Source organism: Hypomesus transpacificus, chromosome 26, assembly GCF_021917145.1.
Source record: "Hypomesus transpacificus isolate Combined female chromosome 26, fHypTra1, whole genome shotgun sequence".
Classification (NCBI taxonomy): Eukaryota; Metazoa; Chordata; class Actinopteri; order Osmeriformes; family Osmeridae; genus Hypomesus; species Hypomesus transpacificus.
In genome coordinates, this window is record NC_061085.1 from 3,158,820 (window position 1) to 3,182,786 (window position 23,967).

Sequence of the window (23,967 nt, forward strand, 5' to 3'; positions counted from 1 at the left end):
ATATTTATCACTTGTTTGTACCCATTGTTCTTTCCTTTCTACCCATGGTTAAGGACCAAGTGGGGTTTGTGTATTGGGATTTGATGCATGTTATATTTTAACTCGACCAGGGGGAGGGCCAGTTGAGGTGGCTCGGGCATTTACATTTAGTTATTTAGCAGACGCTCCTATCCAGAGCGACTTACAGTAAGTACTGGGACATTTTTCCCGAGGCAAGTAGGACGAAGTGCACCGGCCGGGAATCGAACTGGCAACCTTCAGATTACTAGCCCGATGCTCTACCCGCTCTGCCACCCGACTCCCACCTGATGGATGCCTCCTGGACGCCTCCCTGCTGAGGTGTTCTGGGTACGTCTCACTGGGAAGAGGCCCCGGGGAAGACCCAGGACACGCTGGAGGGACTATGTCTCTCGGCTGTCCTGGGAACGCCTCGGGGTCCCCCAGGGAGAGCTGGTGGAAGTGGCCGGGGAGAGGGAAGTATGGGCCTCCCTGCTTAGGTTGCTACCCCCGCGACCGACCCCCGGAAAAGCGGCAGATGATGGATGGATATATTTGAACTTGATGCCTTTTTTTTAGGTTGCATAGCCTTTTTCACTCTGGCAGGGGGACTGCTAATGGAAACTAGCCTTTTGGCTATAATTGGGTGCATTTACATGTTAATGTTCATTAATGTACACTGTCCCTCTTGATAAAATAAATTGAAATTGAATTAACCTGCAGAAAGCTTATTCCAATGAAAAAAATATTATTAAAGTGTTTGAAACAAAAAAAAACACAGCCATCCAATTGTGAGAAGTAATTGACAACCTTCTTAAGACATTATGTTTAACATTTTATTAATCATCTTAATATTATGCAGTTCAAAACATATAAAGTTGATAAATACAGATTGCTGAAAACAAGTGTTAAATACAGATATATATGTAAGAATATGATATATTGAACTGATTTACATAGTAGTTATATATATTTATTTGCGTTATTGTCTTGAATTAGTTTTGTGTATAAGTGTTTTTTCAGAATTAACAGTAACTGATTTTGTTCAGTATCATGATTTCATATTTAAATGTCTTAGAGTTTACATTGAAGATAGGAAGTGATTACATACATGATTTGAATGTCTTAGAACATAAGTAATACATAGCATAATTGTATGGTAAATAAAATAGATAAAGTTACAATATAGTATTGGCAGTATACTGCTGTGTCTTCATCATTGTATCTTCATGATGATGGTGAGTAGAACCAAACAGAATGACAGGGCTCCCAGATCTTTTCCACGTTTTGATGCCCCACTTGTGCTTCCTGAAGATGTGAAACCAAACAATAAATATCAAAACCTATCTACAGCAGTATCAGTGAAGTATTTTGGCAACACATTTTACTATCATACCAATTTATATTATGACAAAGCATAGTATGAATTTTCACTGGCATACAGGGCCCTTGTGTTTCCATGGGAGTGAAATAGTGTCACTATAACTAGATTAGAAGTGTTACCTTGCTTTGTTGTGCTGGTGGCTGTAGCCGTTGCTGCTGTTGGTACATTTGGAGTTTCATTAGTAGGAAAGAAAGGGATAGAAACATTTTACACTCAAAGAGTGTTAATTGAAGCAGATTAACACCAACAGGTCATGTTTTGGAAGAATATATTTGAATATACCCGGCTCTTTATTAAATATATTGTCCTGCTGAAAAAGTGGCAATTTTCTGTCCTTACCCTGCTGCGTTGAAGTATCTGTCACAGTTGCTCCAGAAGGTGCTGCTGTATTGGCTGCTGCTGTTGTTACTCCTGCTGATGTTACAGTGTTGGTAACTAAAGCAGTAGATGAGCAAGAGAGAAGGATTCAACACAAACATCATGAGATCTTTTGAAAAAAATGAAATTAGATTTTCAATACACCTTTTGGAAAATTGTTACATTTAAGTAACATTAACTGTACTGTACTGTACATGGCAACGCCTATAGTAAAAAAACAAACATTGTAAGTAGAATGTACATAGGAATTGTTGTGTAATTTAATGGTATTACGTGTATTAAGTGTAACTAATAGGTAGTGCTATGCAGTTAGTAGTTAATGTAGTGTTGCCCACTTTTTTTCACCCTTACCCTGCTGTGATGAAGTATCTGTCACCGATGCTGCCGCTGATGTTGCTGCTGATGTTGCTGCTGATGCTGCTACTGATGTTGCTGCTGCTGATGTTGCTGCTGATGCTGCCTCCGATGTTGCTGCTGATGTTGCTGCTGATGCTGCTGCTGATGTTGCTGCTGATGGTGCCTCTGATGTTGCTGCTGTTGATGTTGATGCTGCCTTTGATGTTGCTGCTGATGCTGCCTCTGATGGTGCTGCTGATGTTGCCTCAGATGCTGTTGCTGATGTTGCTGATGATGTTGCTGCTGATGCTGCTGCTGTTGTTGCTGCTGATGTTACTGTTGATGTTTCTGCTGGTGTAGTGTCCGTAGCTAAAGCAGTTGATGGACAAGGGAGAAAAACACTTAACACCAACATGACATGCATTAATAGACAAGGTAAAGACATATTTCTTATTTTAACGTCTTTACCCTGCAGGGATGTAGCTGTTGTGTCTGTAGCTGCTGCTGTTGTGACTGTTGATGCCGGAGTTGTTTCAGCAAGAGGTCTGGTTCCACCTCTCAGACCCAGGTTAAGAGTGTCAAGCTCAGCCTGGGGTTGTGCGGCTATCCATGCTTGTACGACCGTGTTGTTCTCAAACGTCTTCAGATTTTGTACGTTAGAACCCAAAAGTCCTTTTACTTCACTCACAGTCAGGTTCTGTATGTTTTAAGACAATATGAGCAATAGAGAATAAGTAACATGTTAGGATAACCCTAAAGAAGACAGGCATAGACCAAAATATATTTAGTAGAAGGCAAGTTAAAGCAAAGCCAATACATTGGGAAGGAAAAAAATACTACAGTTAAGTTCTAACCCTTGTAGTATCACTGTAGAGATGGACTCCGAGTTTGTGCTGCTACCCAGAGTAATGCAAAGTAGTGTAATCAAATAAAAAACCATACAGTTTTGCACTACTCTATGCTTATTTCCAGTGCTTTCACCCTTACCGTGACAACCTTGATGTCCAGATTTTGGAAAACAGCAATGTCCATGCTCACATTCTGAGTAGAAAGCATCCTGATATCTTGTAATGGAGCACCGCCTGCAAAACAGAAAGGGAGTCTTCAGAACCCCAAAAAACTAAGTGATGATCTACAGAGGATGGATTTGTGTGCATGTTTTGTGGTTTCACACATTGTTGATATGGTGTGTGTAAAGTGTTGTCATACTGTTTACGTAGTCAAATTGCAACATGCAATGTATATGCATTGTATGGTCGTGCACAAAGTAAACATATGTAAAATAAATTGTGCTCATACCTAGATAGGGGCTGATGAGTTGGTAGAATACACCGGAGTTACTAGGTTGTGAGATAAAGGAGGAGTTGCTGATGGTGTACAAAACTCTCTTCTGTTCAGCTGAGCATGATGTCACATCTAGGGCAGCCGCATGCCTTACAATACAAAAGGGGAAACTGTTATGAATGCAGTTGGTCCTAAATATGACTTTGTAATTAGTAATTCTGAGTTGGATCGGCCAATAGCTAGACTGTATTTTATTTTATTTTACTACCATATACCCCATACAGTTCATAATGACTAAATGGTCTATCCAAAATGTTATACTTTTCATATAATACTTGATTAATTAAATGTACATTAAACACTTGATAAAATAAAACATCCATATCATTGAATTATATCCTATCTGAACTAGTCTAAAGATAATTCCAAAATACTTACTTCAGGCTATCTGCGGTAATAGCACTCAATACGTTGATGTCCAAAGCACAAAGGTTGGAGTCAATGGCATTTAGTTCAAAACTTCCCAAGGAGTTGCCTGGTGCGCCCAGGTATTTGGTGATAATCGCCCTACTCTAAATAGCATAAAAATAGAGCAGTTTGAAGTACAATGAAACAAATCTAGATATAAACAATACATTTAAAAAAGAAACCCATTTGATTCTGGATAATAAACAATGCTTTTATTGTTTCATATTTATATTTTTAAATCCTCTAAACTTAAATACTGTACCTTAGTTGCTTCCCATGGACCATCAGCAGTCTTCATTAGTGCTGACAGAGTGTCAATCTTAGTGACGTTCCATTTTGTGATGTCGTCAACGGTGGCAATGCGAGACACTGAACCTAGCAACTGGACTTGCTCATCAGCAATGCCTGAAGGGTTACCCTGTGGGACACCAATTATATTGTAAACACTATCCACTATTGTTTTTTTTGAAGATCAACGCAAAATATCAAATTTCAATGTGAAAGTTTATATACTGTTCATGTTTTGTACAGTGAGCACAGAGCACAATTATTCTCATTGTTCAATGCTGTACTGAACATACAGTACAAAGAATGAGCAACCACATTGTCTCTGCAACTGAAATTCAACTGAATGAAGCCAAAGAGGCATGATTGACTGATGACTCCCCATATATTGATAAATCAGTACCTGGTTAAGTTTGGCCAAGATAACTTTTTGGAAGCCATTGTCATCCACTTTCTCAGTAACAGCGGCAAAGTTCTCTGTCAGCACACCAACATCCAGACAAAGATCAAACTGGGTAACATCGTAGCCGAAGGGGAACGAGGGGTCCGCAATGGTGGTCTGGGTTATGTTGCCAATAGTGCATCCTAATGCAAGAACAGTAAGGTTATGAACACTCATATGCAATAGAGATGTTGAAAGCATTTTCTTTCACATGTAAACTCACACACACACAAACACACACACACTAATGCAGGACACACACCTGCTCCTCGTTTGACTCTCAGTGAGGTGCACTGTGTGAACAGCTCCTTCAGTTTATTCTTTCCTGTGTTTTTCGTCCTAAGCCGAGGCATATACAACCTCAAGAAACTTCTCTTCACCGGCTGGCAAAGTAAGAATAAACCAGAACAAACCTTTGTTACAATTACAGTAATTCCAACCGTTAACAACATAAAGTACATGCAATGAAATGGGGACACCTTGAATGATTAGAGTGGTTGAGTGGTTCTTAGGAAAAGGTCAGTTTAGTCTATTTTTTCTGTTAGACAAATGAGTAAACCTTAGGAGGGAAAACATTTGTGGTGTTTAAAATAGATGTATTTATGGATGTACTAACTTTTTAGCAAATGGTGCAAATTAGTAGCGCAGCCACTGTGAGAGACATCTGTTTTCTCCTGTTTCATATTATTACATGTATAGTTCAAGAAAACTTACAGTTGGAAAGATGTCCCATATGTTTCTAGTCAAATACAGTGGTAGGGTTCCAAGGTCCTCCAAGGTTTGTTGATTCCAAGTAGAGGGTGTTCTAAAAACAAAAGCAAAGGAAATATGCATATATCTTTCATACTCAAGTATATCAATTAGAGGTAGGTTTTACTCTGGATTATGCCATCAATACAGGAATGTCTCAAGCATTTAAATAACTGTGGAAGGCACTGAACCTTTCCTGCTTATTTTCCACTATTTGCCATTTTCTAATTATTCACTACCCTGACAAACAGTCATGAAAAGAACCAAAAGGATATTCACTTACCCATATGTTGTGTTCCCAGAAAGCAGACGTGCTTCGATGGCAGATACTTGTGTGCTTGAGAGTCCATTGCAGTTCTTGAGTTTCTCCAGGATCAGCTCATCAGAGTTCTGGATGTAGGTGCTATCCAGCATGCAGCACATGTTGCCTAACACCTCCACATTGTCTCTGCTGAGATTTAGCCCACTAATACCCTAGGGAGTCCATGAGAAACACGTGAAAACAATCCTGCAATTATTTTGATGATCAGTCTGCTGGCTCACAAAGCTGCTCTAAGCAATACAAATGATAAGCCACTTGAAATTAGTTTCTATTTGATGGATTTGTAGTTTGAAAAAATAAAATAAAAAGTATGTCTGAGGACAAATTATCATCTTGCAGATTTTCTGTTGATGAGCTTACTTACCAAGCAGCTCTTTGCATTGTTCAAAAGCACGTCCTTCTTTAACAAACTCGACAGGATGGAGAAGTCTGCAGCACCTACTGCACTTAAATACGAACGGCATCTGCTTTTCTCCACCTTCGCATAGCTAAGAGTAAGATTCAAATGAAAACAATGTCAACTATCAAACACTAAGTAAACAACTATTTAACAAACAACTGTATTAGACACCAAGGGCGCGAGTAAGAAACCGCAAAGGCACAGCGGTACCACCTAAGGCTCTGGGCTTCAAGCTAAGGCATGTTGACAGCAATGATTGAATGCATGTTTTCTCAGAGGAGGATGTATAGTATGGCATGATGAAACTGGTCTTTAATTAACAATCACAATTTCTGATCAACAACCCCTATAAACAATATAGGCCTGTATACGTGTTACAAGTTAACATCTTGTGTTGCAAACAACCTGAACATTTATGCAGTGAAAGCCCTTGCGATTTACATTGCATATAATAGCTCTATAAATAAACGTGCTTGGTTGAGTGAAGACACTGAGCCTTTATACATGTTGGGGTTTTGGTAATAAACAACATTTACTGATAAGCGACATGGTTGAAGGAGGAGTGCCACTGCTCTAATGACATATAATGCAATATAAATTAGCTGCAAATGTTCTACTAGTTGCTGCATATACTGCTATATACACACTTACTTGAAATAGAGTAGCATTTCTGAAGGGTAGTCTGTGAAGTTCTGGGAGAGGTTGTCTTCGAGTAAATTGTACATGCAGGTAAGCTGTGAAAATAGGAGAACCATTTAGGTCTTTGAACTATACCATATGTTTTAGACAAGCAGTTTGACAGGAATGTGATGACAACATATCCTTAAATAGAGGGTGTCCCAGTACATTCATGAGTTATTTTAATTTAACCAGCTAAATAGCCAATGAGCCAAGCATTCCAAGCATCTGCAACTTTCCTGGGTGGAACATACAGACTTCAACAAACAGGTATGCACCACAAGAGTAACAAGTTCAGAAGACAACTTCTAAAGCACAGCAGCTGTGCACTCTGAAGCTGGATGTTGATTCGATTTTATATATAAAACCTTTCTAGAGAAATACATTCTTCTTCAATTAAATATCTCACACATTTGGTATAATCTCAATAGTTAGGCAATGTGAACAATTGAACCATTTTAGTTATTTAGGATTAGGAGCCCCTAATTTTATGGTGGCACTTTGGTGATGCAAAGCCTCGTATCACAAAGGATGGGCTTTCTATTTAGTTTGTAATGTGATGCTGAAATATTTTTTGGGGGGTTGTTCCTTCTTTTGTCAGATATCTTTAGGAGGAGGAAATTGGAACAATCTAAGAACCATATACGCCATGTAATTTATTTGTGATAGCAAATCAATTTCAATTCCACTGTGGGATGGCTGAACTATACACCACACCTTTCAGACATTTAAGATTTGTTGCTGTGCTACTAACCTGTGTTTCCTTTAGAACCACCTTTTTCCTACTTAACTTGGGTCTGCAGGCCTTCACTAGCTGCTGAATTTTGATGATTTTCAAATTCTGCACTGACGTGCATGTGAACCCTTGTAGCAAGGAGGGTGAGAGCCTGTTTGGGAAAAAATATGAAGGGCTGATAACTAGCAACTAACGTTCATGTTTGTTACTAGTTTATATCAATAAGTTTTTTTAATTAAAGAAACAAATGGATAACTTACTCCTCTGGATCTATGTTTGTGCTGGCCACTGATCCGTAAAAGATGACAGCCTAGGAAAAAGTGTTATAAATAGCGTTTTTGCAATTATAAGTCTGAACCAATGTTATTCTGGTAACAAATTGATTACAAAGATAACTGAACTTTTGGCATAAGACAGGAAAAAACAGCTACTTAAGTTCATGCAATAGGAAAAACGCACACTCTCCTTGTCTAAAATGTTAAATAACTATCCCTGCGTCAATAAACAACGCAGCATCTCACCTGCTCTTGTTTCCAAGTTTTTTTGTTGACAACCTGTACGTCAATAGTTTCCTGAGAGAATGTCAGAAGTACCCTGGGTATTTCTGTTGCCAGTTTATCAGGGACGTTCATCAATAAAACATACACACTTTGGTTGATGGAGATGATCTATCCAAAAAAAACAGTAAAAGATAAATAAAAGTGTCATCTATTACATACTTGTTATCAGTTAGAGCCAGGGCAAAATGATTTTTATAATTGTTGCCACTTTTATTGAGTTTATTGCCACTTACTTGTACAAGGCTCTTATGTTTATCCCTAAGTAAAAATGTTACCTTGTCAATATATGTCTGCTGCACAATTGATGGAGCTGCCAGAATATTGGTGACAAAGGTTGTGCTCTTGGAAGCAATCAGGAGTTCACTAGTGGATATGTTTGAAATAGTTGCAGAGGGAACACCTTCAATCAGCGTGCCCAATGAAATCAGTGAGAATCCACTGTTAATCTGTTGTAAAAAAAAAATGATACTTATGAGCATTGTATTGGTTGTAACTATTAATGGCAACTATTTGTTGAAATTGTTTTCAAAGAAATTCAACTGCATACAGTGTCTCTGAAGAATATTTGTTGAATTACTCAAATGGAAAAACAAATAGGATGTGAATTAAAGTGTCACTGCCCAGTAAATAAGTAGTGGTAACGATAGTACAATGCAATATCTTGCTAAGCTACACAACCCTCACCTGGTAGCCTCCACTTATAATGGTCTGAATCAATGTGCTGGCCTGGCCCATGTTCCAGCCACTCAGGGAGCTAAGTGAAGACAGAGAGGACACAAGCACGGAAGAAGAGACAGAAGAGATCTGGGTGGTGGTCAGCCCTGTGATGGAGCTCCCCAAAGTGACTATGGTGCTCTGAGTGATGGTTTGGAAGTTTGTTGCCAAAGCAGCAGAGATCTGTGTTAACAAAGACAGGCAAAGATGTTGGTTAAAGGATTAACTAATATACTGGTAGAGCATATTACATGTAGATTCAAATGTAGTTAATATCAATATAGAAATTAACTGTAATTATGTGTAATATATTTTGTTTGACTCATTTTATCATTATCAAATTACATTTTAAGAAATAATACAAAATGTACATTTGTATTTTCCGATTCCTACTTGATATCTTAGTCCCCCCCAATAAAGGCATGACAACGGTCATTCAGAGGTCATCATTTGAATACACTTGTACCTGAGGATCTTGAGTTCCATTGCAAAACTGGTGGAGGAGATCCAGGATTGTTGAACTGGCTTTCTCGCTTAGTGAGATGTAGGCAGAGCTTGGAACATCACACAGGAAGAAGCCAGGAAGTCTGAAAAAAATGAAACAAAATTAACTCATTATGGTAGTGTTATGTATGTTATATATTCATTTTGCCCTTTTCTACAAAATCATTTCCGCCGTTCTATCAGAATTGTATAAAACTACTGCACAGTGCCCGTGAGACAGTCAGTGATTAAGATGCCAGTGAAACACAAATACAGATTATTTGAAATTTGGTGATAAAATTGGTGGCACTCCTGGAATTATAAAAGGGCACATTGCTTGCGATGATGTTGGTGACACACACAGATTTCTGGAATAATAGATAGATCAGTTCAGTGCCTGTGATGCAACTGGTTATGACATTTCTTCTCAGTGCTTTTGGTAACTATATTTCTCAGATCACAATTGAAAATCTCTGTCATCTCTGAAGTAGCCTACTTGTTCAACGTCCACATCAATTTTTGTCTAATTGTCAATGCTGTGGTAACCCACATTCATGCAAATGATAATAGTCTTCATTTGTCTGCAGTTTCCTATATTATGAATTGCTTAAGTTATGTTAATAAAATAAAAAAAGTACTCTATTGGTTCTCTGTTCAATTGTCTGCCAACACAAACATCTAAACATTTAGGTATAACAGAATTCATTACATGCACAATGGTTGAGCCAGTTGTCATAATTGTACGCCTAATTCACCAGCGCTTGTACATTTGCAATGTGCTAGCAGTTTAGACATCAATAAACACATTTATTTATGTAACATTTCACTGATTTTCCAGTACCTCAGTGAGTTTGAAATGTATATACTCTTAATGCACATATATTTGCCTACCCTTCATTGTAATTTTTTTTTAATGAATTTATACATTTTTGTATAACATGTCATATTTCCTATGATGTAGTATTAATTCATACTATGTGTTTGCTTTGAAATATGTTGGTACTTCACATTCTCTAGGAGAGTGCCCGATCGTCTAATTTCAGAGAGGTCAGGGAATAATTTTAAGAAATGAATCTAACACTAATGATTCTCAAATATAACGTTATTTGACGTTTGACAGGCAGTAGTGGAGGCGAGTGTGGCAGGACAGCAGAGTGGACCAGAAGAGGTAAGAATAAGATGAGATGAGAGTGGAGGAGGAGAGGAAAGTAAAGAAGGACAGGAAAGAGGAGACAAGACTAAGCACAAGCTATCAGGTAGGACCACAACAGCTGACCCTAAATATGCCCCTCATCTTCAAATGAATGGTTGTTATCAGGCTTCCACCAAGCTTGATAACAACCTATTCCTTTGAATCAAGTGTGTTGGAGCAGGGAAACATCTAAAACATACAAGACAGGGTTGAACACCCCTGCTGTAGACCTTCATTGGAAAACAGTGTATTGAAAAAAGAAGTTGTGACATTAATGTATTTAGTTTGATCTAAAATCTTTTAGATAAAAATCTCTTTAAATGTTTAACAACTTTTTTTTCAATTCAATTTCACTGAGGAGGATCGTCCTCCCCGAGGAGCACCTCCAGTGCTGTAGAGGCCTACCAATGGCCGGGTTTCCCAGATTCGTTAAGAAGCTCTTAACGCTAAGAGCGTCTTAAGAACGTTCTAAGGGCGCTCTCGAACGCTCTTAGAATGTTCTTAAGAAGATCTTAGCGTTAAGAGCTTCGAACACTCTTAGAACGTTCTTAAGAAGATCATAGCGTTAAGAGCTTCTTAACGAATCTGGGAAACCCGGCCAATATCATTAACGCTCCAAGGCATACTTACTGTAGAGGATTGAAAGTGGGGTTCTGTGTGTAGAGCTGAGTGATGTAGTAGGCAGTCACATTCCTTGCTATGGCCGTATTGTTGAAGAGCTCAATATTGGCCTTGTTCTCCAAGAACACAGAGATCTTCAAACACACACACCCACAGCCAAGTGAGTATCGCAACACAAACAAGGACGGACAGACATGCACACTCTAACTTAATTGCAAGAATGGCACTAGAAAAGGGTTGTAATGATGACAACAACAGTATGCAGCCAAAAGATGCCTCTCTTAAAAACTTGCTTCTTGAAATATTAGATAGAATGTTTTAAGTGACATACTTTACTGGAAGGCACAAAGGAGTTGAGGTCACTCAGCGAGATGTAAGTCACAAATGTGCTGATGTAGTTCACAAACCAGTCGGTAGAGTTGAGCTCAGAATCGAAAGCATTGTAGCACTTAGGTGAGGAACCTTATGGATAACAAATATAAGAGCAAATGTTAACAAAAGCCTTGACACATTTTTGTATACATACAAAATACAAAACAGACATGTCTATAAAACCAAGGCTCGTAGAATTGACTCGTTTTCAGGGGAAGAGAAAAACTCTGTAATAAAGCTTGTTGTTAGTGGTCTGAAAAAAAATTCTAGCCTAAACGTTTCTGACCATAAAATGGTAAATGTGCATCCATGTTAAATTGTGTTGTGTGCCACGTTTGGGGGTCTGGATTTGATGATTATAAACACATTTTCTCTTACCATTGCTCAAGTAAGTTTTAATTGTGAGATACACATCACTCTTTCCAAAATCAGAATTGTTGAAGGTATAATTGCTGCCCAGGACTGAGACTCTGGGGGAAAACAAAGGTAACAAATGAACTTCTAAGATCAATTATATCACTTCAACATAGATAAGAACAATTCATTATATTTTCTATTTTGACAGTACTAAATTCCAACCTGTACTGGACCATGCTAATATTAGATAAAGAGAAGAGCTTTATGTGCCATATAGGCCAATTGTATAGGCACACTGCATACATCTTATCTTCTTAGCCTATTTTTTGCAGATTTTCAAGAAAGTGGTTCTCAAGGAAAATTAAGGAAGCCTTCTGCTGATTGTGGTATTCTCACTCAATTAATGACATGACAAGGCTCTTACAGTTTTTGGAATGAAAGGCATGTGGCATTCTGCACTTCCGATGAGCTTATGAGGTTCTTGGTGAGGAAGATCATGTAGCTCGTAAGTCGGTCAAACCAGGCATTAACCTCTGACCAAGTGTTGGTGCGTAGGACTTTTCTCCACACACAAGGAAATATTGCCTTCTTTGTTTTCGTGGGGATATCCTCCTTAAAGGGAATCACAAATATAAAAGACTTAGCATACTGTACACCCAGTAAGCTTTCTAGTTTTTGGAACTTTGCCATGACTGCTTCTATACTGAGGTGAGTTGACTAACATGAAATGCAATTTATACAGTACAAAACAGGTCAAAATAACAATACAATATACTGAATGAATCAATCTGAAATCCCATGACTACATTTTGAAAAGTGATCTCTTAAAAAAAAGTTATGAATTATTACACAAGGCTCTAAATAAAATAACAGCCTTGATTCCAGTAAATATCAGTAACATTTGAATGCAGTACATTCTAGAGGAAGATGAAAGATTTACCATATCAAGAAAACTAAGGATGCCTTTGTAGTTGTTAAGTATGATGCAGATACTCGAGTCATTGCCAGTTACTTTGGGCTGACTGAGCAACCAATTCAGCTCAGTTAAAGTGATAGAGTTCAGGAGCTGAAATACAAGGGATCAACCAATGGATATACAAACCGGTCAGTCAAAAAAGGGAGAAAAATAAACACTATTGCAGTCACGCATCATTCATTGATCATTCAAAGCAAATATCTTAGCAAAGATTCAATTGAAAAAGACAAAAACACAAAATAAACATTACATTATGTGCTTCCTCAAATATTACCTCTGATTGACGATTGCTTGGCATAAGAGACAAAAATGTGGACAGATCAGGGAATCCAAAGCTGAGGAAGGATCCCCTCAGAAATGAGTAGAAGCTTCCATTGACGTAGCATCTGAGCTGTGTTGGTTCTATGATCAATTAGCAAATGTCAGTTTCAATTTCCCAAAACCGGTGTGATAACAGATTATTATATCTTTGAGCAAAAAAAATTGAGTTCTGTATCCTACATAATTTTTTACCCACGCCCACCAATTGTTGTTAGATAGAAAGATTAGAATGCAAACCTTGCAGGAGGAGGAGCATATTTTCATAGATTTCCCTCTGTATCGTATCATTCAGTGTTGAGCGCAGTGTGTCCAATACTTCAATTCTGAATAATGAGAAATTAAAATGAAACTACAACGAAAAAAATGACAAAATAAAATGTATGTGACAGATATACTAAAATATTGCATCGTTTATTTAGATATTGGCGAAACACATAAAACAGGCAAATACCTGTTGTTCTCAAAAGTTGAGAAGGACAATTTTGAGAGAGGAACAGAAGGGTACAATTACTCAAAGTTGTACTTCTCAACTTTTTTTTAAAGGAAAGAAAAAGGTGCAGTGGTCTCTTAATTTTTTCCAGACCAGGTATTTTCCTTTTCTTACCGACTAATATAAAACCATACAAATATCACATTTATATTCTTTATTTATGGATTATATTACACTTCCTCAGAGGTATTAATCTTTACTTACGCCTCTTGACTGTTGTTGCAGCTTCTAGCCTTTAGTATTTTAAAGAATGGCATCACTTGGCTGGCTGAGATTTTCGACAGGAGGGGGTTCAGCCGAACTCTGAGCCAAACAAGGAACTCTGTGTCATTAATGGTGGGGGATGACAGGTTCCCTCGCTCCAACACCGCTTGTACGAAGGCTGATTTGACCTCTCCCGTGTAGTTGACTTTGTGCTCCTGATGGACATGACAGTGGTATCAATAAAGTTAAGAAGAGCAGGATTTATATTCAATGGCACTCAACATAAAAAGCTAAGGCAAAAGGCATTGAATGGTTAATGTGATTGATTGCTTCTTTTCTTACATAGTTTTCAACAATAAGCTATCACACCAACAGAGATCATTTAATGGGAAATATAATTTGGTGACAGGCAGACCTATTGTACACAAGTTATTGTTTTGCACCTGAATTGTTGGTGAGACAATGTCAAAGAAGGGGCCAAAGTCAAGTGGACTGATGGCTGCCATTATCTTGTGGACATTTTCAACACTTTTCAGTTGTACAGAAACAGTGGCAAGCTGGGCCAACTGGATGTAAGTAAGGAGGTCAGCTGCTTCCACCTGTCAATTGAAAACAAAGTGTTTTAAATATGCCTTGCATTCCAATTCCAGGATTCAAAATATTGGTTGTTTTCAGGACTTACTCCATTGAAGTCATTCTTCAGGCTCACAAAGTCGGCATATGAGGCAACAGTTCTAAACTGTCCAAAGTTATTTTCAAGCCAGTCTCTATCATCTATCACAGACTCAATGCAGGACAGACCTTAAGGAAATCAAATATAGAACATTTATATTTATTTACATTATATTTCTAAAACATGAAAAGGAAAAGACACCGACCATAAAAGAGACTACTGGGACTATTCTTACTACCATAAGAATGTCAATTTTGGGGCTAAATTAAGTTACCTGTGCTGGATTGCTCTCTTAGATACTCCTTACTGAAGATGAAGACCAGTTCAGACTGCTTCACTGAGAGGCGAGTAAACACGTTGTCACATCCCTTTACACTGTTAAAACAATTTGAATGAACAAAGTACAGAATCATTCACACAGCTAATACGTTTATGTTTTCCCATGGAGAAATGTTAGGCTATATTGAATGCAAAAACAACATTCAGAATTTCATAGATGCAGAAGAGTAACTCACATTTCATGGTAGGAGCCACAGCTGATATTTCTTGGAATTGAAGCAAATGTGTCTGAATTGATGCTAGGCAGAAGCAAAACGAGATAAACCTGGAACCACAGCTTGAATTCCTCTGTATTCAGAGTGTTTAATTTAGGGGCAAGTGCTGTCAGCGTCATGTTGAAGATAATGTCTCTCACATTTGGGTCCATTGTTGTCAGGTTTTGCTGTAAAATATTACAATAATGCATTAGGAGGCACTCTCTTGATAAAAATGGTTTACTGTGGTGCAGGGGATGCCAACATGGGGTCTAAATTAAATTCCAAATACAAGATTTTAGAACTTTAAAAAGTGCCATTGATACCAATAAGGTAGCAAGAAACTTTAAATAAATGTTAAAGTCAAAGGTCATTTCAAACCCTGCACACCACTATTAACAGCTATGCCATCATATTATTGACCATTGTCAGAAATATAGTGATTAAAAACTTAAAAGCACAAACCTTAGCAGCACCCTGCACAAACCCTTCATAGAAGGAATCAAGCTGAGCCAAACTTGATGTGGCAATGAGTTGTTGGAAAAATACTCTCACAAGTGTTTCATTTCCCAGATTGGTGGGTTCCACAATCAACTCAGCTTTCTGGTTTGGCGAGAGGTAGTCTAGAACTGATGTCTAAAAGAAGGATAGAAAACATCAGTTTTATTAATATTCAACAAAAATATACTCTCTGCAAATAAAATCCAGTCCAAACTGCAACGATCAATATTTTAGAAAAATAAACAAGCCTGTGTGTTTTAGGCCAACTGCATATTTTTCATGTGAATTGCTTAAGCCCAAGATATGAAGAAAATGGATATTATGCTTGTCCTAGCTTGCTCCTTGAAAGAAATGTGGCTATGCAAAACGTACCTGAGTTGGCAAGAAAAACATTGATGCTTATTGACAGCTGTGGCAATAAGAGTGCTATCAAGATAACGCACCTGATACTATATGCAATGTCTTTGTACCTTAACCATTAACATAATGTACACCAATTGTAAAAAAATAAATAATAATAACATTGTTGTAAATGGTAAACGTACTGCATTTAATAGCTCTTTCATATACTGTAGCAGCACCCAAAGCTTTTTACATTTAGTCTCTCATTCACCCATTCATACATTGTCCATCAGGACCAAAACCTCACGCCATAAAAACAGTTTCTTCCCTTCCGCTGTTGGCCTCCTCAACAAGGCCAAAGCTCACACTGACTGAATGTCTTTAAAAACTATTTACATTTTGCACTACACTCAATTCCTGTAATATTTGTATTTTATTTTGTATTTTATATTGTAAATTGGCAACTTATATTTTATTTATTGTATATTTTATTTTAATTGTATTCCACTTAGTATTGCTAGTTTATGTATCCTTAGTATAGTTAGACCACATATTTAAATGTAAGATTCCTATATGTTTACTGTATGCACCTTCCTGCCAAAGCAAATTCCTTGTCTGTGCAAACTTTCATGGCAAATAAATTCCATTCTGATTCTGATTCTGATTGACGGTGTTGTAGAAAAGAAAACATGTATATATTACCCCTGTGATGTTTAAAGCTTGTAGATCAGAATAGGTTGTGTACTGAGAAAACGGACCCAAGTTGATGACAAGCCAGTCAGCATCATTTCGGATGTCTTCTCTGCAAGCTGGAAGTTTTTTAAATCAGAAAATGTGTATTTAGTTATTGACTGTCACTTAAAATGTAATGATTACTGAAACTAATGGCAGCTGGAACATAAATATATGGAAATGTAGCAATTGTGTTGTAAACACATAATCAATTACAGAGTACAGAGTACTGTCATCATGCACCTGGAACATTATTCTGTCCAGCATATGTTCTATGGTATGCCACAAGTCCCAGAGCAAGCTCATGCTTTCTGGAAGGCGACAATTTGTTGAAGATCTTGCTTAATCCTTTAACTCTGAAAACATAAAACAAATTCAGAGTAATTATCTTTTAAAGTAGTTTGAAATATGTGCAAATATGTATATAAAACTTTAAATATGATTTACCGAGATTTGTTTTTACATGGAAATAAAAAAATGGAAATGACTGCTTTCAGCAACAAATACACTTTGTTATCTAGTCTACTGCAAAAAATTATAAACAATAATTTGTGTGGAGTAAGTAACATGTTAATTTTTCACTATTGCACGTTGTTGTGGAAATGAACATCTGTCAAAAAGTAGATCATTGATCTTAAAATGCAATATTTGTAAGGCCACATTGCATTTTCAGATACTGAATTCAGGAAACTCTATGTAAAGGCATGCTGAACGCATATACTCACATCACTCGGTAGTTGGTGCAGTTGACGCTCGAAGTTGCATTGGTCAGCATCTCTGCAGTGACACTCGGGAGGATAGGAGTCAGCTTCACGTCGAACCACTCCAACCAGTCTGCTCTTTCAAACAGCGGGAAGTGAGGGCTGATGATGACGAAGGTCCGATTCATCACGATATCTCTCACGGATGGCTGGATGTCAGGTATCTGTGTAAACATAACATGAGAGGTCGTGAAATTGTCACTCCTCTCCATGATGGCATTTGGCCAACGTTTTCTGCCAGCAGCCAATCAGCTTTTCCATTGTGCTTCTCTGTAGATCAGCAAGGGGAGGGCGTTGCAGTTTCCCAGGTGCACGGTTTAAACGCGTGGATTTAGCTTTCGGTACCAAAGCGGATTGGCGTACCTGTCCGTCTGAGGTCAGTTGAGTCAGGAACTCATCGACATTGTTGAAAGCGTCCCCTTGTTCAAGTCGCTCGAGGACACGGCCGATCTCTTTTGTATCATTCAGTGCCCCGGAGGTCAATGTCAACTCTGCCACTTGGGTTGGGCTGAGCACAGACAGCGCTTCCGTCTGAATCCAAACAAAAATGAAAAAGAAGGGGTGATGCACGCGTGACCTGGAAGCACAGCGATGAATTGAAATGAAAGCAGTGTGTCAGACAATCGGTCAATTGGCTTACGCTGGAGAAGTTTGCATTGAGAGTTTGTAGGTCCTCCAGAGTTGCAAAAACAGAGAAGTGGCCAAAGTTCTTATTGAGCCAGTCCGTACTGCCACTGGTGTTTGAAACACAGCCGGGATCTGCAACAAAATCAGTGCCGTACAGTTACCCAACCATCACTGTTGCATTGGATGAATGGTTAAATGGACGGGCCCACCACTTATGCCAGTGTTCATTTCCACAACTCAGAGCCATATTCACCTGAAGAGTCATTTCGCGAAAGGAATGGGTTGATGAAGTGAGAGTAGACCGCTTTTTGTCCTTCTCCGTCCATGGATGAGGTTTGGCTGCTCAGAGCTTGAATGCTGGAAGGGAGAGCACACTTGCTGTTATGTGGCCTTCCTTGCTACATCCTGAGCACATCCCCGGCTCATTCCTTTTTTTTCTCTTCTTTTTTTTTTTTTTTTTTTTTTTTTTTTTTTTTACTGAATTAGAGAAGAGGACAAGATTTCACTTACACAATTTGGTAGGTCTGGCAACTGAAGTTTTTGGAGCTGAGACAAGCCAGGAGGTTCACGGAGGAAGATGCCAGGAATGGGCGGAGCCTCTTCTGAAACAACGTGGCCACAAACGTGGCATCCTGCAGCTGGGCACTGCTGACATTCTGGATGAGGAGCTCTCCAATGGCATTGAGGGCCTGTGGTGTCGATGGACCGCTGATGTTGGAAGCCTGGAAAGGTAGAAACAGAGATGTGTTAGCAAAGTCCACCCACTTGAGGCAACATTTCAGTGCCACTGTGGGGTTACATGCGCATACCGTGGAGGAGTAGTTCAGAAGGGCCTGATCCAGAACTGGAGCAACTCTTTGGAAGAACAGCTTCCAGGTCTCTGTGTCGTATGTCCTTTGGCTGGCCAGTTGGCATTTCAGCAGCGTGACCAAGCTGTCCACTGACAGACGGGCGCTTGCCTTGAAGAAATGGATGAAGAAAGAGGAGGCACGTGAGAAATCTAGGGCTTGAACCCAAATACCCTCACCGTTGACACAGACATTGGAATCAAACTGTCCACCGACACCCAACATCTTGGCCTATCCGGCTTCCGAAACGTACCTTGGCGCAGGCATATTCGGAGATGGTGAAATTGCACAGAGTTCCAGAAGAATTGCCAGAGGACAAGTACTGTTGTAAGAGTGAGCTGCAAGAAACCGTACTTAGTTAATTGTCTGATAAATGCCAGCTTAGAGTGGCTGTTGTCTTTCAAAGTCTTAGCTTTGGAAATCAAAGACCTGCACCTACCTGTCCACCTCAGCACAGATTTGGGCCTCTGCAAAAAGGGAAAGAAACGGTGGTTCTTTAGTGTCAATGAAATTTGACCAATTTACAATACAGGGTTTCGCAAATGTTTCTCAGAGCGCCAACTTACCGTTCACAGGGGTTTCTTTGCACTGGAGGGGAGAAAGGTTCATGATTATCATAGACAAAAGGTTCACTGGCTTTCGCTTACAACGTAACAATACACTCAATGCAATTCCCCTTTCGTATTAGCAAGCGTGTCATTCAGGCAAAAGCTTGTACAGAGTGAACTTACCACCACAGCATCTGGACAACCTTTGGGGCGAGAAAAGAAGACAATTAGATAATGCAACAGTTAATGCAGCGCGTGATCCTAGCTCAGAAAAATGGCTTGGCATGAATGCAGTAGGTAAGGAAGGAGCAACTTTCACACACCGCTGAATGTCTCCATAAGCGCATCCCGGCTTGACTTTACACCCTTTGTGAGATTTGACGGAAGAGACGCCAAACTTTGCTCAAGACCTTGGATTCTGCAAGAAAATGAAAGGGAGAGATGAGAGCAGTCTTTGGATGGGATTCTCTGAAGCCACGGCCGAGGAGTCTGTAGCATGCACAGAAATCTCTTACATGGCATTGTAGGATCCACAGCTGATGTTACTTGGGATGACAACCAAGCTGGCAGGTTGGAAACTGGCCAGCAGAACAACCAGATTGACTTGGAACCACAGCTGGTAGTCGCTCGGCTCAAAGGTGGCGAATTCGGGGGCGAGAGTCGTCAAGGTCAGGTTCAGCATGGTGTCCCTAACAGCTGTGTTTTTGATGATGGTGATGTTTCTCTACGAAAGACATGGTTCACGGGTTAGGAAGACAAGCCACTTCCTTTGTAACAGTGGCAGACACAGAGTTCTGGGGAGCAGACCTTTCACTCAGTCAATTGGAATTCATGAGCTGTCCCAAATGGACCAATTGAAAGCGGGTCTTCCCTGAACACAAGGGATCGCATCTGCAATTCCTTTTTTTCTATTTGCGCCCTCAACTGAGAAGGTTTAAAACTCGCCCAGCCCAATAGAAGTTGAGAAGCTGGGGTACTTTTTCAGCTAACGTAGCCAGGAAATCTTGACCCGAGTATCGTGCACTCACCTCTTTGGTGACTTCAACAAAAGTCTCGAAGAACACATCGAGCTGCTCTTTCTCTGTCAAGCTGATGAAAACCTGCTTCACAATGGTTTCATTGTCCAGTGCGCCCGAGTCCGGGTCCAGTAGCAACTCAGCTTTCTGGTTTGTTGAGAGAGCGTCGAGAGTGGTCACCTGAGGAATAGAAGACAAACATGATGCGAGTACGGTACACGTCCGGTCCACCCAATAAAGAGTCAACGTTATGGATATCGGTCTCCAAATGGTCATCGTTTGCCTTGGTATCCAATGTATTACCCCTGAGATGTTGAAGTATTTCAGAGTAGAGTAGGTCGTGTACTCGGAGAAGGGACCCAGGTTGATTTCAAGCCATTCGGCGTCACTGTTGATGTCCTTTCTACAAGCTGTGGGACACAAGTGAGCAATTGAAAGACCGAAATGGGAAGTACACTGTTATTTTTATCAAGTAACAAGGGCGTGACGTGTCAACGGTCCGGTGCGCTCGCTCCGTGCCTCCTACCTTTGTCATTGATGATGGGGGCCGATCTCTTCAGGTAATTCAGCAGAACACCTGAGATGGCCTGTCTGCTATCCAGTGTAAGTCTGGGGAAGGCCTTGCTCATCCCTCGCACACTGCAACAGAGGAAAAGGGAACACTCATAGCCTCCATCCCCACATACGCAGTATATACCTGTGCCAGCGGTGTGTGCTCCACCGATGCCTACTGTGAGAAGGGATGCGGGCTGGAGGTACAGTACGTATATACTCACATCACTTGGTAGTTGGTGCAGTTGACGCTCGAAGTTGCATTGGTCAGCATCTCTGCAGTGACACTGGGGAGGATAGGAGTCAGCTTCACGTCGAACCACTCCAACCAGTCTGCTCTTTCAAACAGCGGGAAGTGAGGGCTGATGATGACGAAGGTCCGATTCATCACGATATCTCTCACGGATGGCTGGATGTCAGGTATCTGTGTAAACATAACATGAGAGGTCGTGAAATTGTCACTCCTCTCCATGATGGCATTTGGCCAACGTTTTCTGCCAGCAGCCAATCAGCTTTTCCATTGTGCTTCTCTGTAGATCAGCAAGGGGAGGGCGTTGCAGTTTCCCAGGTGCACGGTTTAAACGCGTGGATTTAGCTTTCGGTACCAAAGCGGATCGGCGTACCTGTCCGTCTGAGGTCAGTTGAGTCAGGAACTCATCGACATTGTTGAAAGCGTCCCCTTGTTCAAGTCGCTCGAGGACACGGGCGATCTCTTTTGTATCATTCAGTGCCCCGGAGGTCAATGTCAACTCTGCCACTTGGGTTGGGCTAAGCACAGACAGCGCTTCCATCTGAATCCAAACAAAAATGAAAAAGAAGGGGTGATGCACGCGTGACCTGGAAGCACAGCGATGAATTGAAATGAAAGCAGTGTGTCAGACAATCGGTCAATTGGCTTACGCTGGAGAAGTTTGCATTGAGAGTTTGTAGGTCCTCCAGAGTTGCAAAAACAGAGAAGTGGCCAAAGTTCTTATTGAGCCAGTCCGTACTGCCACTGGTGTTTGAAACACAGCCGGGATCTGCAACAAAATCAGTGCCGTACAGTTACCCAACCATCACTGTTGCATTGGATGAATGGTTAAATGGACGGGCCCGCCACTTATGCCAGTGTTCATTTCCACAACTCAGAGCCATATTCACCTGAAGAGTCATTTCGCGAAAGGAATGGGTTGATGAAGTGAGAGTAGACCGCTTTTTGTCCTTCTCCGTCCATGGATGAGGTTTGGCTGCTCAGAGCTTGAATGCTGGAAGGGAGAGCACACTTGCTGTTATGTGGCCTTCCTTGCTACATCCTGAGCACATCCCCGGCTCATTCCTTTTTTTTCTCTTTTTTTTTTTTTTTTTTTTTTTTTTTTTACTGAATTAGAGAAGAGGACAAGATTTCACTTACACAATTTGGTAGGTCTGGCAACTGAAGTTTTTGGAGCTGAGACAAGCCAGGAGGTTCACGGAGGAAGATGCCAGGAATGGGCGGAGCCTCTTCTGAAACAACGTGGCCACAAACGTGGCATCCTGCAGCTGGGCACTGCTGACATTCTGGATGAGGAGCTCTCCAATGGCATTGAGGGCCTGTGGTGTCGATGGACCGCTGATGTTGGAAGCCTGGAAAGGTAGAAACAGAGATGTGTTAGCAAAGTCCACCCACTTGAGGCAACATTTCAGTGCCACTGTGGGGTTACATGCGCATACCGTGGAGGAGTAGTTCAGAAGGGCCTGATCCAGAACTGGAGCAACTCTTTGGAAGAACAGCTTCCAGGTCTCTGTGTCGTATGTCCTTTGGCTGGCCAGTTGGCATTTCAGCAGCGTGACCAAGCTGTCCACTGACAGACGGGCGCTTGCCTTGAAGAAATGGATGAAGAAAGAGGAGGCACGTGAGAAATCTAGGGCTTGAACCCAAATACCCTCACCGTTGACACAGACATTGGAATCAAACTGTCCACCGACACCCAACATCTTGGCCTATCCGGCTTCCGAAACGTACCTTGGCGCAGGCATATTCGGAGATGGTGAAATTGCACAGAGTTCCAGAAGAATTGCCAGAGGACAAGTACTGTTGTAAGAGTGAGCTGCAAGAAACCGTACTTAGTTAATTGTCTGATAAATGCCAGCTTAGAGTGGCTGTTGTCTTTCAAAGTCTTAGCTTTGGAAATCAAAGACCTGCACCTACCTGTCCACCTCAGCACAGATTTGGGCCTCTGCAAAAAGGGAAAGAAACGGTGGTTCTTTAGTGTCAATGAAATTTGACCAATTTACAATACAGGGTTTCGCAAATGTTTCTCAGAGCGCCAACTTACCGTTCACAGGGGTTTCTTTGCACTGGAGGGGAGAAAGGTTCATGATTATCATAGACAAAAGGTTCACTGGCTTTCGCTTACAACGTAACAATACACTCAATGCAATTCCCCTTTCGTATTAGCAAGCGTGTCATTCAGGCAAAAGCTTGTACAGAGTGAACTTACCACCACAGCATCTGGACAACCTTTGGGGCGAGAAAAGAAGACAATTAGATAATGCAACAGTTAATGCAGCGCGTGATCCTAGCTCAGAAAAATGGCTTGGCATGAATGCAGTAGGTAAGGAAGGAGCAACTTTCACACACCGCTGAATGTCTCCATAAGCGCATCCCGGCTTGACTTTACACCCTTTGTGAGATTTGACGGAAGAGACGCCAAACTTTGCTCAAGACCTTGGATTCTGCAAGAAAATGAAAGGGAGAGATGAGAGCAGTCTTTGGATGGGATTCTCTGAAGCCACGGCCGAGGAGTCTGTAGCATGCACAGAAATCTCTTACATGGCATTGTAGGATCCACAGCTGATGTTACTTGGGATGACAACCAAGCTGGCAGGTTGGAAACTGGCCAGCAGAACAACCAGATTGACTTGGAACCACAGCTGGTAGTCGCTCGGCTCAAAGGTGGCGAATTCGGGGGCGAGAGTCGTCAAGGTCAGGTTCAGCATGGTGTCCCTAACAGCTGTGTTTTTGATGATGGTGATGTTTCTCTACGAAAGACATGGTTCACGGGTTAGGAAGACAAGCCACTTCCTTTGTAACAGTGGCAGACACAGAGTTCTGGGGAGCAGACC

At 40.6% G+C, this 23,967-nt stretch overlaps 1 protein-coding gene across 1 annotated transcript in view; it reads right to left on the bottom strand.

Annotated features, from left to right (window-relative positions):
* Positions 1 to 819: 819 nt before the first annotated feature.
* The window catches only part of LOC124487258, a 40,102-nt gene continuing 16,954 nt past the window's right edge, over positions 820 to 23,967 (bottom strand). Inside the window, exons 57-119 of the mRNA XM_047049443.1 lie at positions 23,675 to 23,883; positions 23,483 to 23,577; positions 23,343 to 23,362; positions 23,178 to 23,199; positions 23,051 to 23,078; positions 22,865 to 22,949; positions 22,573 to 22,722; positions 22,274 to 22,485; positions 22,024 to 22,127; positions 21,784 to 21,902; positions 21,507 to 21,674; positions 21,108 to 21,307; positions 20,858 to 20,970; positions 20,635 to 20,741; positions 20,344 to 20,511; positions 19,831 to 20,039; positions 19,639 to 19,733; positions 19,499 to 19,518; positions 19,334 to 19,355; positions 19,207 to 19,234; positions 19,021 to 19,105; positions 18,729 to 18,878; positions 18,430 to 18,641; positions 18,173 to 18,276; positions 17,933 to 18,051; positions 17,656 to 17,823; positions 17,257 to 17,456; positions 16,775 to 16,887; positions 16,502 to 16,608; positions 15,422 to 15,592; positions 14,939 to 15,144; positions 14,698 to 14,798; positions 14,433 to 14,551; positions 14,194 to 14,349; positions 13,751 to 13,965; positions 13,294 to 13,379; positions 13,010 to 13,137; positions 12,700 to 12,825; positions 12,184 to 12,371; positions 11,781 to 11,872; positions 11,362 to 11,492; positions 11,040 to 11,164; positions 9,201 to 9,321; positions 8,705 to 8,917; positions 8,296 to 8,466; positions 7,982 to 8,128; positions 7,721 to 7,770; positions 7,479 to 7,611; positions 6,698 to 6,780; positions 6,011 to 6,134; positions 5,608 to 5,798; positions 5,289 to 5,379; positions 4,837 to 4,957; positions 4,536 to 4,717; positions 4,110 to 4,265; positions 3,818 to 3,951; positions 3,395 to 3,528; positions 3,083 to 3,177; positions 2,564 to 2,792; positions 2,111 to 2,464; positions 1,721 to 1,816; positions 1,501 to 1,536; positions 820 to 1,305 (exon numbers count right to left, since the gene is read on the bottom strand). Coding sequence (XP_046905399.1) covers positions 1,214 to 1,305; positions 1,501 to 1,536; positions 1,721 to 1,816; positions 2,111 to 2,464; positions 2,564 to 2,792; positions 3,083 to 3,177; positions 3,395 to 3,528; positions 3,818 to 3,951; positions 4,110 to 4,265; positions 4,536 to 4,717; positions 4,837 to 4,957; positions 5,289 to 5,379; positions 5,608 to 5,798; positions 6,011 to 6,134; positions 6,698 to 6,780; positions 7,479 to 7,611; positions 7,721 to 7,770; positions 7,982 to 8,128; positions 8,296 to 8,466; positions 8,705 to 8,917; positions 9,201 to 9,321; positions 11,040 to 11,164; positions 11,362 to 11,492; positions 11,781 to 11,872; positions 12,184 to 12,371; positions 12,700 to 12,825; positions 13,010 to 13,137; positions 13,294 to 13,379; positions 13,751 to 13,965; positions 14,194 to 14,349; positions 14,433 to 14,551; positions 14,698 to 14,798; positions 14,939 to 15,144; positions 15,422 to 15,592; positions 16,502 to 16,608; positions 16,775 to 16,887; positions 17,257 to 17,456; positions 17,656 to 17,823; positions 17,933 to 18,051; positions 18,173 to 18,276; positions 18,430 to 18,641; positions 18,729 to 18,878; positions 19,021 to 19,105; positions 19,207 to 19,234; positions 19,334 to 19,355; positions 19,499 to 19,518; positions 19,639 to 19,733; positions 19,831 to 20,039; positions 20,344 to 20,511; positions 20,635 to 20,741; positions 20,858 to 20,970; positions 21,108 to 21,307; positions 21,507 to 21,674; positions 21,784 to 21,902; positions 22,024 to 22,127; positions 22,274 to 22,485; positions 22,573 to 22,722; positions 22,865 to 22,949; positions 23,051 to 23,078; positions 23,178 to 23,199; positions 23,343 to 23,362; positions 23,483 to 23,577; positions 23,675 to 23,883 — 8,229 coding nt within the window. The 3' untranslated portion in view covers positions 820 to 1,213. The remainder of the gene's footprint in view (positions 1,306 to 1,500; positions 1,537 to 1,720; positions 1,817 to 2,110; positions 2,465 to 2,563; positions 2,793 to 3,082; positions 3,178 to 3,394; positions 3,529 to 3,817; positions 3,952 to 4,109; positions 4,266 to 4,535; positions 4,718 to 4,836; positions 4,958 to 5,288; positions 5,380 to 5,607; positions 5,799 to 6,010; positions 6,135 to 6,697; positions 6,781 to 7,478; positions 7,612 to 7,720; positions 7,771 to 7,981; positions 8,129 to 8,295; positions 8,467 to 8,704; positions 8,918 to 9,200; positions 9,322 to 11,039; positions 11,165 to 11,361; positions 11,493 to 11,780; positions 11,873 to 12,183; positions 12,372 to 12,699; positions 12,826 to 13,009; positions 13,138 to 13,293; positions 13,380 to 13,750; positions 13,966 to 14,193; positions 14,350 to 14,432; positions 14,552 to 14,697; positions 14,799 to 14,938; positions 15,145 to 15,421; positions 15,593 to 16,501; positions 16,609 to 16,774; positions 16,888 to 17,256; positions 17,457 to 17,655; positions 17,824 to 17,932; positions 18,052 to 18,172; positions 18,277 to 18,429; positions 18,642 to 18,728; positions 18,879 to 19,020; positions 19,106 to 19,206; positions 19,235 to 19,333; positions 19,356 to 19,498; positions 19,519 to 19,638; positions 19,734 to 19,830; positions 20,040 to 20,343; positions 20,512 to 20,634; positions 20,742 to 20,857; positions 20,971 to 21,107; positions 21,308 to 21,506; positions 21,675 to 21,783; positions 21,903 to 22,023; positions 22,128 to 22,273; positions 22,486 to 22,572; positions 22,723 to 22,864; positions 22,950 to 23,050; positions 23,079 to 23,177; positions 23,200 to 23,342; positions 23,363 to 23,482; positions 23,578 to 23,674; positions 23,884 to 23,967) is intronic.